The sequence below is a fragment of the Euprymna scolopes genome, chromosome 17 (assembly GCF_053919585.1).
Source record: "Euprymna scolopes isolate OS-2025 chromosome 17, ASM5391958v1, whole genome shotgun sequence".
Taxonomy (NCBI): Eukaryota; Metazoa; Mollusca; class Cephalopoda; order Sepiida; family Sepiolidae; genus Euprymna; species Euprymna scolopes.
In genome coordinates, this window is record NC_136498.1 from 80,706,746 (window position 1) to 80,718,748 (window position 12,003).

Below are 12,003 nucleotides of genomic sequence, written 5' to 3' on the forward strand. Positions count from 1 at the left end.
GTTTCCAGTTGGTCTCAGAAAGAGTGTTTGAGAATCCCCATCCCCCTATTTTATAACCAAATTGTAAAGTCGAAGACAAGTATAAAAATATTCATAAAAGTAAAAACTATACAAAATTGAAACTCCATAGAAAAAAAAAAAAACAGCATTAGGAATTTCCAACGTTTATATAAAAGGAAAAAAAGTGAAATTCAAAATTTGAAAAAAAAATGTCTCTTGGTTTGGTATCCTGAACAAAAAAATGTGAGTTTAGTTGGAGTGAAAATGAAATTCTTTTCTTAAAAAAGCTCTATTAAAAAAGAAGTCTAATATATGAGGTAGAGTCAGCAATTTGAAAATATATTTTGTTTAGTATTTCTTATAACATTAAAAAGATCGGTTATGTTTGTTGATATGAAATCAAGAAATAAATCCAATAAAAAAAATACAAACCAATTAAAAAAATAAAAGCTGAAAAAGAATTGATATTCTATAGAAAGAAAAGATAAAGCAAACAAAAACTGTTTTACAATTGCATGACAAAAACATCACAAAACAAAAATGGCTTAATGATTTTTAGAATAATTTTTTTCATGAAAAAAAAAAAATAAAAAGGAAAAAGTTTTTTTTTTTTTTTTTACAAATTCATATCTTTTTAGTAAAGAATATATGAATCTTCATACAAAAAATGATGACATTGTTTTCAATATTTCCCCAAATTGCTAAATTTTTAGCCATAAAATAATATCAAAATGTTTTTATCTGAATTCTTAGGATGAGTTATTATTTGCACATTTTTCTTACAGACTGTTTATTATTATACACTTTGACATTAATATATTTAGATAATAGTCTGAAGGAGGCCAGGGAGCCTATCAGCTGAAAGAGTGTAAATATAAGCATTAATAGTGATGATAATTAGTACACCTCCTAAAAAAATGCCAATATTCAAGTTATTTTAGAATTTAATGAATATCTAAAGAAGAATAGGGTTTATTCATTATTTAAAGTTATATGTTGGAGATACATTGACTATGTATGGACTAGCTTTGGAAACAAAAATTAAGGCCATTTACAATATCTTTTGTTGGATTTTAAGAGAAAAACTGAAATGCTCATGAAAAAAGTGTAGTTTTTGCCAATTTGTAGAGCATTTTTCAGACCTAAAAGCCTTAACAAGAGTTTTTCTGGGGTTGTCATTACTTGTGTTATCTAAATAATCTTAAATCCTAACCTTTGATGAATTCATAGTAAACATTTTAGGGAAATTATGAATTAAAATTTCCTTATTTTAAATTGCCATTTTGTAGCCATTTTAGCGCCCAAAGGCACAAACCAGGTTTTTCATAAAAAACATTGTTAATCGAGTAAATAATTTTACAGAAAAGGAAGTTTTGATTTTAAAATGTTCCAGTTAAATTCTGATAGGAATTTAAAAAAAAAAAAATGTTGAGATAAGAGTTTTAATTATTAAGTAGAAAGAAACTGAGGGGTATAAAAACAAAATTGAGAAAAAATATTTTGAGAAAAAATATTTTGATTTGTTACTGTAAAAATGAATTCATCAAATAAAAAAAATATTTGACAATTACATTACAGGAAAGATCACAGTTGCCTTTTTTTTGTATTTGTAGAAAATATGAGTTAAGTTTCGTAACTCTTTTACGAGGAATGTGAAAAGTTTCATAGATTAACATAAGAAATTAGAATACAACATCATGTATCTATTAAGAACAAATACTTTTTACAAGATTTGTCTGAAAAGTAATGGACTGAGTGTCCTGCATGAGCTATGGCCAAAAGAAGGACAGAAAAATTGGGTTATCATCTTCAGAGCATGTAACTTATAATCTTGCCAACATCACCTTCAGAGCATGTAACTTATAATCTTGCCAACATGATAATACACTTGCTTACAATACCCTGAGCATCAGATAGCTCCTGTCCGGGAACGAACATTGCCAAATTAGTACAGTTCCTCAGTCACCTGATCTTGTTCCATGCGACTACAAAAAACAAAAAAAAAAAAAAAAAAAAAAAGAAAAAAAAAAGAAAAAAAGTTTTGCCAAGCTCAAGGGAACCATAAAAAAATAGTTTTTTTTTAAAAATCGTGGAGGTCATCAAGATGACTAACTACAGAATTGAGAGGTATCTCAAAAGAATTCTTCCAGCAGTGCATAAAAGTGTGGCAAAGAAAGAGAATACAATTCAACAGAGATTATTGAAAAAAAAAATAAAATTATGATACCAGTTGTATTATTTTTCAGATACATTTATCGTTTTTATCATTTGTTTGGTAGAATAACATTTTTGAAATATAATCAAATAAAAATTTATGCAAATAAATTTCAATTACATAGAGAATTCAAATTACTGTTATAATCCACATTGAACAATGTTTTGCAAATAGTCAGAAGGAATTCTATCTGTCGGTTCACAATCATATTTGTGACGCTGCATGTATCAAAATGCAACAATGTGCCAACTCGTATAATTCAAGCTATCCTAATCATAAACAACACACCAAACATATGACAGATTCCATACTTGGAACTGTGTGAATTTTGGCTCTCCCTCAAGCATATACCAAAGATGTTACCAGCAGTGGCAGAACTGCTGAAAGAACTGTCACCTCTCAGGGGAATTATTTTTAAGGTGATTAAATCAACTTTATGATATGTACAACAATTGTTCTTTTATACACAAAGGTTGGATTTTTTTAAAAACTCAATCTGTAAATTATAAGCTATGTTTGCTAAAAAATTCAAATTAAAGTAAGAATTCGTTGTGAAACATAAAAGATAAAGTACCAGATTATGTCTCAATTATGTCTCATTCTAAACCTATTATATTTTATGTTAGCATCGCAATTAAATATTTCTCACAAAAAAATAAAAATGAGGAAAAAAAAGAGAAACTAAATTTTTTTCTTAATGAATACATGATGTTATGGAAGGTTTGCATGAAATTGTTGATTACTCCTCCTATAAATTTTATAAATGCATAAAAAGGAAAACCTTGAGAGAAAGAGACAGAGAGAGAGAGAGACAGAGAGAGAGAAAGAGACAGAGAGAGAGAGACAGAGAGAGAGAGAGAGACAGAGAGAGAGAGAGAGAAACAAGGTGAAAACTTGTTTTATGATCGCAGAGTTCGCAGTCGTCGAAGAGGTCTAGGAAGGTGGACATTTCGAGACGGTTTTTGTGGAGGAGGAGGTGGAACAGGTTCCGATTGCCTTCCCAACTCTTTCTCATAAATCTGTGGATAGAGTCGATGAAACTGAAAAGAAAAAGGCAAATATAATTAAGAATGAAATACAACAAAATGAAACAGAAAAATAATCATTAAGATAAAACCAAACAAATTTAACAAGAAAGGTGGACAAAAATTGATTGAATATCTTTTGTGGTTGGACTGTAACCTCAGTAAAATTTCTGCTCATCCAATATATTTTAACGAATCTATTCTGCAAATTATCTCGACTGAAAATAGTTGATAAGAAATTTTGTTTAATGATTGATCATTGAAGAAAAATCAAGAAAATGATCAAAGAGATGGATTAATCAGATGATACACATTACAGTTGAAAGATTGATCTTAAAATGTGATTCCTGATAGAATGTTGTTTTCAAGCATGTAGTGAAGTTCTCTGGAGTATGCACACAAGTAAGTCATAATTAAGTAAAAAAATATAATTATTTTTGATGCAATCCGATTTTTTAATAATAAAATTAATAACCATATCTAAAAGTTTTCATTAATACAATACAATGGAAAAAGCACCAGAGGAAGAGTTGAGAGATTGAAAGTTATGATTAGTCGAGCAAGATCACGCTAGAGGAGAGGGGTGATTTTTAATGTAGCAAGATTACGTTAGAGGGGAGGGGTGATTGTTAATGTAGCGCTGACCCGTGAGACAGCTGTTTAGAGTTATAGTATCCTGATGACCAACTAAGGAAATGATAGTTATAGTATCCTGATTATTCAACTAAGGAAATGATAATTATAGTATCCTGATGATTCAACTAAGGAAATGATAATTAAAAAAAATATCAGAGGAATATATAAGGCAACTCACAACTAAAATGATTTCTGTACAGTTGAATTAATAAATAAATTTTGATTATTCTAACCAACAATTTAGCCATGCAGTCCAGCTGCTAGAATGAAGAAAAAATCAAAGATGATCACTCAGCAGATATAGTTCAAACTATAGATTCATGGACTCATGTTTGACTGTAAATATTCTATGAATCCAAATAAAGCCACATCATAGGGATGAAGAAATATTCAATAACCAGATAGATTTACATAAATCTATATAATATTTAATTGGAATTTATTATTGAGATGAGTATTATTTATTAATTTATTTATTGTGGACTATTATCCTCATCTTTCTTAGTTGTTGTTTCGCAACGTTTCAGCTATTCCTCTGGCCTTTGTCAGGTGATAGGAATGCCAAATCTCCTAACTGCATCTTCAGCAATTACTACCTTCCATAGTTGTGTCGCCTATTATTATTAAATTACATAAATCTGTTTAGGATCATGATGATGATAAAGATATCAATACCCCCCCACCCTTCTAAATTGCATTGGAATTTTTGTACCTCTTGTAATTTCTTCGTCTTTTCTTTAAGATTCATTGCTCCATCAGCAACAATATTCTTGAGCAAATCCGTGAGAGCTTCTGTTGAATGATGAATAGATTCCTTCTCATAAACTGAAACTGGTACTTGCTTACAATATGTTGTCGCTCCTTTATCATCTGATGTATACGTAATCTGAAATAAAGGAAATTAAAAGTACTAAAATATAAAAAAAAAAGTAAAAAATAAAATGAATTAAAACAAAAAAATAATACAAAACAATTTAGTTGGTACTGGCGCACAATTTGAACCAGAGTTAACTAACTGTACGCATGGCTTTGCTCGGCACATGACGTCATGCACTCAGGTTTGACTGTAATCTGGCATAATATGCCGATCAATGTGCGGCAAAGGAGCAAACAATCTTTGGGGAAAATATTGGAAAAAAAAATATATCAACCAGGAGCTTCTCAACAGTTATCTTTTTGAGTTTATGTGGAGACAGAGATTTAGTAATGATCCTTTTTTCTCGATCTTAAACCATATATCGGAAAGCTACCTGGTTGTGTTGGTGAAGTTTGTTCCACATCCGCTGTCTCTTCTCACGTCACTTTAACATCATCTGATTTGGCCACAGAGAAGTCTACCTAATCCTAAGGGAATTTCCCAGTTGTCTTAATTTAATTTTTAAAAAAAAATCAGTTGGCCAACTCCAATAGGGGAAAAAAAAAAAAAAAAAAAAAAAAAATACAAAAAAAAAATAAAAGCTTACATTACATTAGTTACAAAAATAAAGAAAAAAATAAAATAAAATAAATAAATAAATAAATAAATAAAATAAAAAAAATGTATGAAAAACAAAGTTTTTCTTAAAAACCTTTGTTAAAAAACATGAAAAACACAAATAATTAGTTTCCTTATTAATTTTGTTCAATTTTGTTTCACAAAAAAAAAAAAAAAAAAAAAAAAAAGTGGTTGGAAAAATAAAAAGTAAAATAAATATAACTTGTTTATTTTTTCACTTAAAAAAAAATTGTTACAAAAATAAAACAGACATTGTTACGGTAGATCATTGTTTCTTTTTTAGTTATTTTTTTCTCGTGATTTTAATATATTTAAATGTTTTCTTCAGTATTTTCCTTGAGTAGCGTTGTTACACTTTGATAATCGGCGACGCTCAGCGAAAGCCAGCGATTAATGTCATGTTCTGAGCAAAGCTGAGCACCCAGTTAGTTACGTCTGGTTCAAATTCTGCAGAAGTACCATTTAGTTGTTACAATAGCATTTGCCAGTGAAGAAAAAGCAAAATATCAATAAAATTGTATGACCATTTCTTCGGTTTTTGTGTACGTGTTTTTTGTCTGTATACAACTTACACATTCTTTTATAGCTAAAGTATTAAAACGAATTTGATAATAAAATTAAATCTATCATAATGCATTTTGGTTTCTTTGTAAGTTTGGAAAAAAATTAGTTTGTGACCCTTTGAAAAGAATTTAGAACCTATCAAATCGAAAATCATTTCAGATTTTTAAAAATCTTAGAAATCTTCATGTATTAAAGTACTGAAAGTTTTGGAAGCTTTTTACATCTCGTGATATAAGAAATAAAAACAACATTACTTTAAAAAATATTTATCATTTTACAACAATTTGATTAATTTAACAAGCAAATTGATATCATAATTAAATTTAACTTTTAAAAACCTATTTGTATAAAAACAAAGCGAGAGAAAAATTAAAATAAATTAAGTAGATACAGCAAGATGAGAAGAAAATCATTTCCAACTCAAAATACATACATTATATATATACATATATATATATATATATATATATATATATATATATATATATATATATCTCACATTATATAAATATTCTATGACTTTTTTTATTTTGCTAGTATTGATGGTGTGATATGCAAAATTCTTACAAAATTGTCATAATTGGATTAAAACTGAAAAATAATAAACTATTCCATCGCAATCATATCAAGTAGAACAATTCTGAGCAATTATTTTTTACAACAATCAAAATTCATTTAAAAATTATTTAGTACTAAGGAAAGATACTTTCAGAAAAAAAAATCTTCCAATTATAGATGATGACTGTTTTTATATGCAAAATATTTTTTCAGTGACAAATTTAAACAATTCTTTCAATCTAAAAAGTAAATACTATCTTTCTATTCACATTTATTTATCATTTTCTATAAAAGCAATTATTATAGTTGTTCATTATCATGCATCTAATAAACATGCTATGTAATTAGTAGGGCTATGACAAGAGAATATTCTTTTTATTATTTTGACTCAAGTATATATTAGTTTATATCTTATATATTATTAGATAGAGTGGTGTGGTTCTCGATTAACTGTGTCGGATATATATAATGATAAGAATATTCTCTTCTTACGGCCCTAGTAATTAGATAGAATCACATCAAAGAACACTATAAAAAGATCATCTTGATGTAACATTGTCTTTTTTGAAAACATAAATCTCTAAGATTTCATATTTTTTTCTTTCAAACATTTTTCACCCTAAACAAAGCATTTTGCCACCTGGGCACAAGGAGCTACTATTTGGGACCATGTCTGCAGAGGAACTATGTAGGGAGTTCAGAAGAATGTTACATATAAATTTTAACATTTTAGTACGATCAAGTAAGCAGGAAACAGGGAGGGAATTTCCAAAGTCTAGCAGTTTAAAGGAAAAAAAAAAACTATTAGATCAGGAGGTTTTCTGGCATCTAGAGACATTAATAGTGAAGAGATAGGATTGTATTCATACCAGAGTTCCAGCATCTAAACACGGAAATTGGAATATAATATTGAAATTAGAAGATACATAAAAAATATGTAGGAATAGAAAGAATAAGACTACAGTTACACAGAAAGATTGGAAAAATTAAGACTAACTACTTTACTCGAAAAAACTTAGAGATAGTTTCATTGAAAAATTCAAAATGATTAATGGAATGTTTAACTATGGATATTTAAAAACATTTCTCCTCAATCTGGAAAGTTATTGTAAAGGCAGATTTAAAAATTCATTTCGAAATCTGCCTTCACAATGACTTTCTATTGAGCAATTGAATTGTTTTTCACAGTAGGAGCTAGTATAATTGTTGGGATAAATTGCTACTTCAGATTAAGAAGGGCATAGAACATTTTTAAAATAGAGTTGGATGAATTTTGAAATAATAGAATAAAAAAGGAATTTAGGACATTTTTTGAGAACTATCAGAATTTGATCTGTATTATCTATATATTAATAGGATAGCGTGTGTTATTTATTTTGTGTCACACTTACATCCGAATGACTGTCACTTGATTGTTATGGACTTCAATTTTTTGTAATAAATAATTTTACCAAGAATTCTTCATAAGTTAGGATTTCGGTTACAGCTGATGGCACTCCAGATATATATATACATATATTTTTTTCATAAGTTTTGGTTTCGATTCAAGCTGATGCACCCAAGTTGTATGGATATATTTTTTTTATTTTTGAAATCGCGACTTTATAATATATAAAAATCGATAGAACATTAGTTCTATCGATTTTTATATATTATAAAGTCACGATTTCAAAAATAATATACGAAATCTGCACGAATTAAAATATCATATTCAAGCGTACTTTATGACTGTCGTCCCTGCAAGCTTAGATAAATACTTTTTGCATTTTTAACAAAAAGAATAACAATAATATCAGAGCGTCTCCATTTATGCTGAACATTTAGAGCATGCCAACATCAATATATTACATATGAATAATATATTACATATGAATGATATATTACATATGAATAATATATTACATATGAATAATATATTACATATGAATAATATATTACGTATGAATAAGTCCCCAGTAGAATTTCCACAGGTCCAGCTAGTTAAATAGATATTTACCATGCAAATAAAAAAAAAAAAGTTGTGAATAGTTAAAAGGAAAGATCCACACAGAGACATAGCAAACAAACAAACAATTTTGACAATTTTAAATCCTCGCTCATTCTATAGGCAGATTGGTAGCATCAATTCTATTTGATATTAAATTACCTAAAATGAATTTTAGATAAGCACTTTCCTAAATAATACAGTTGAATTAATTTTTTTTGCTTTTTATCAAAATAAAAAAAAAAATAAGCAAAAAAATATTTACTTAGTTAAGAATATTTGAGTTAAAGCCAAGAATGTCTGCTCTTTTTTGATTTCTAGTTTCTGCATCGCTAGAAACAACCAAAATAAAATCTCTGATGATTCCTTAATGTTTTCCATTTTTTATAATTGGAAATTTAAGGTCTTTTTTTTATCAAATACTCAAACAAATTTGTCTTTTTTATACAAAAAGAAAAAAAATTATTAGAACATTTTATAAAAAAAAAGAATAAAGTATTTCGACAAAAATGTTCGTTTGTTAATAATTATCTAAATATATTTTATTAAATTTAAATTTTTTAAAATCAAAAAAACAATGTATAACATTTAAAAATAAAAATATTCTGAAAAAAGACAATTCGTTTGAATATTTGCTAAAAAGACTTTTCAATTATAAGCAAAAAAAAAGAAAACATTATGAAAAATAATCATTAAATCAGAAGGGACTGCTCTGCAGAAAACGGAACTAAAAATGCAGACATTGTTAATGCTAACTAATAATTGAAATCAATAACGAAGTAAAATTTAATTGTTTAATTTTGGTTTTAAATCTTTGCATTACTATTGATTAAGCACTAATTTTTCAGGATGTATATTTTAAAGTGTCACTCAGCCCTCTCTTACCCAACTGCAGGTTTATAAATTAAAGAGAACTACAATGTAAAATCTGACCAAATCCAACACATCAGGTCAGAAGATTTGCTGACAGTATTACATCTGTCCAACTAGGACGAATCGGTTACACTTGTATAATTCATACTCCTAGATAAGCTATTGCAAAAGTATGGGTGGTTTAAATTGCAAGAAGGTTGGTTGGTTAATGAAAACCTAAAAACAAATGATTAGATAAACTTCAGAGTGGAATTTGAAGAGGGTTGACCTGTTGAACGATATGAATTGGAGAGTGAGCTTGTGTAATATTAAAAAAAAAGTCTGACTTCTTAACAGGGGAAAAATAATGTTCAATGAATAGAAACATCTTGCTTAGTTTTCTAAGTAAATTTAATACAAAATGATTCCCTTTTCTCTTTTGGAAAAATCTACGTACTATAGCAATCAGACAAATTTTTAGATTGCAAAAATATATATAAAAAAAAATTAAATTCTTATAGAGGATGGGGTGAGACATTTTACTACCCTATTGGAGTGAGGATATCATGTCTATGCAAAAATCAGATTGGGGAGATTTAATAAACAAAATCATGAATTGCAGCTTTCTGTAAACAACATTTTTCATATTTATTGCCTATAATAACATCTTTCAAAGGAAACAGTCATGAACAAGCTTTATATATAATTATATAACTTTACGATCCAAACATTTACATATTCTTCAATTCTTGGAGCGTGTGTTAATGATTAGATCACAAAGTTATTTACCTATTTATATTAAAATAGCTCTGGTAGATCTACTACCTCTATTATTGAGTTGATTTTATATCTGCAGTATTTTGAATGGATGGTCACTATACCTATGCTTTTACTTACAAAAAGAAAAAGTTTATTGGCTATTTATCACATAAAGTAGAACAGTTCAGATTTCCAACAACCAAAATTCTTTTAAAACATTTGATACTAAAGAAAAATATTTTCAGAAAAAAAATCATCCAAATATAGATGATGGCTATATGTTTTTATTATAGCAAAAAATATCCATTTTGTTCCATTGTCTGGATACAGACCTTTAAACTTTATATAAGTCAGTTCTGAGAGACAATAGATACTCCCTGTAAAGTTGCCTGCACAAGAGAAGGGGATAGAATGAAGCTAGAGTTGCACAATTTCTTTTGAACTAGCATTGCTAGAGTCCAATGACAAGGATAATTGGAAACAATGTTGGGACAAATGGAGAAAGACTGAATTTATTTCAGAGTATTCTTCAGTTGCACAGTCAAAATTTGAGTCTAGTCTACCTTACTGGAGTGAGGTCATATAGATTCATACCTTTTCAGAGTGTATTGCTGAAAGTTATGCAGTAGAGCATACCAAATCCATAGTTTGTAGCTGTAATTTCTACAGCACACCATTTGTTAAAATTAATACACTATTTTATTAAGTTTTTATGTAAAGTTTCCTGTTTTTGTACAACATTAACTGATGATATTCAAGCAAGTTCTTTTGGTGGAGCGTATTTTAATGAATGCATGAATGATTGTATCTTTTTTGACAAGTTTCTCACGTGTTTGTTAGCATGCACGCAAAATAAAAATAAAAAAGTTGTAACTCTTTTCTAGCTTACACAATGACAGAGACTTTGAAGAACATCTAATAAAAAATGTAATATAAACACATTATAACACATTAGTATAGCCATTCCATTTAGAATGATATTTTTTTTCCAAGTTATATAAAAAAAAAACTTTAAAAAATCAATGTGCTTTTTCACTACTACAAACATGCATACAAGGGCCCCTCCTTGTAACATTTTAATAATATAGATCATATGTTTTTACTCAGTGATTGATAGATTATAATTTTTTTTTTTATTTAATTTAATAATTTTTGTCATTATATTAATAGTATACAATTCAACAAAAAAACAACAAAAATAAATTTAAACTTATCTTTTAAAATTAAATCAAGTAGTTTCATGATTAGGCCCCCTCCACTTCCAATTGTGATTAAAAAAAAAAAAAAAAAAATTCAGGATTTCCCTTTTTTGGGTATTTTAGAGCAGCTATGCAAAATAATTTGTATTTATTTGAGAGGACAAGGTTTATTGTCAAAGATTAGTAAAAAAAAAAAAAAAAAAAAAAAAAAAATAATTATTTACTTTACCACTAATGTTAGATTAAGCCTATTAAAAAACAAAAACAAAAACAAACTGTCCTTAACCCTGCTACTAACTTTAAGTTCGAGTACCCCCTCGCCCCAAGCTCCATAAAATGCAGACTTCATCTTCCATAGAAAAAAAACAAAACAAAAACCTGTCCTAAAATGCTATAATGGCTTGGAAATGAGAGGGTTCATTTTACATTAAATTCATATGTGAAACTGATCCTCCACTTTAAAATAATTTTTCTTCTTTCTTTCAAATTTTTCAGTGTTCTCATAATCGCTTAAAAAAGTAGAATCTCATTTTTTTGTAGTGAAAAGTGTTAATTTACAATACTTTTTTTTCATATTGATAATATCAACCAATTTGTTTCAACTTTATTTTGTTTTTAAATTTTGTTAAAATTAGTTTTTTGTGTAAAAAGAATATTAAATTTTTTTTTAAAGAAATAAAAAAGAAAAACCATAGCCCTTAGTAAGAAAAGATTCT

At 27.7% G+C, this 12,003-nt stretch overlaps 1 protein-coding gene across 1 annotated transcript in view; it reads right to left on the reverse strand.

Moving 5' to 3' along the window:
* Positions 1 to 2,997: 2,997 nt before the first annotated feature.
* LOC145296836 (DEP domain-containing protein 1B-like) overlaps positions 2,998 to 12,003 on the reverse strand; it is a 75,567-nt gene continuing 66,561 nt past the window's right edge. Inside the window, exons 11-12 of the mRNA XM_080142957.1 lie at positions 4,589 to 4,762; positions 2,998 to 3,255 (exon numbers count right to left, since the gene is read on the reverse strand). Of these exons, the coding sequence (XP_079999083.1) occupies positions 3,115 to 3,255; positions 4,589 to 4,762 (315 nt within the window). The 3' untranslated portion in view covers positions 2,998 to 3,114. The remainder of the gene's footprint in view (positions 3,256 to 4,588; positions 4,763 to 12,003) is intronic.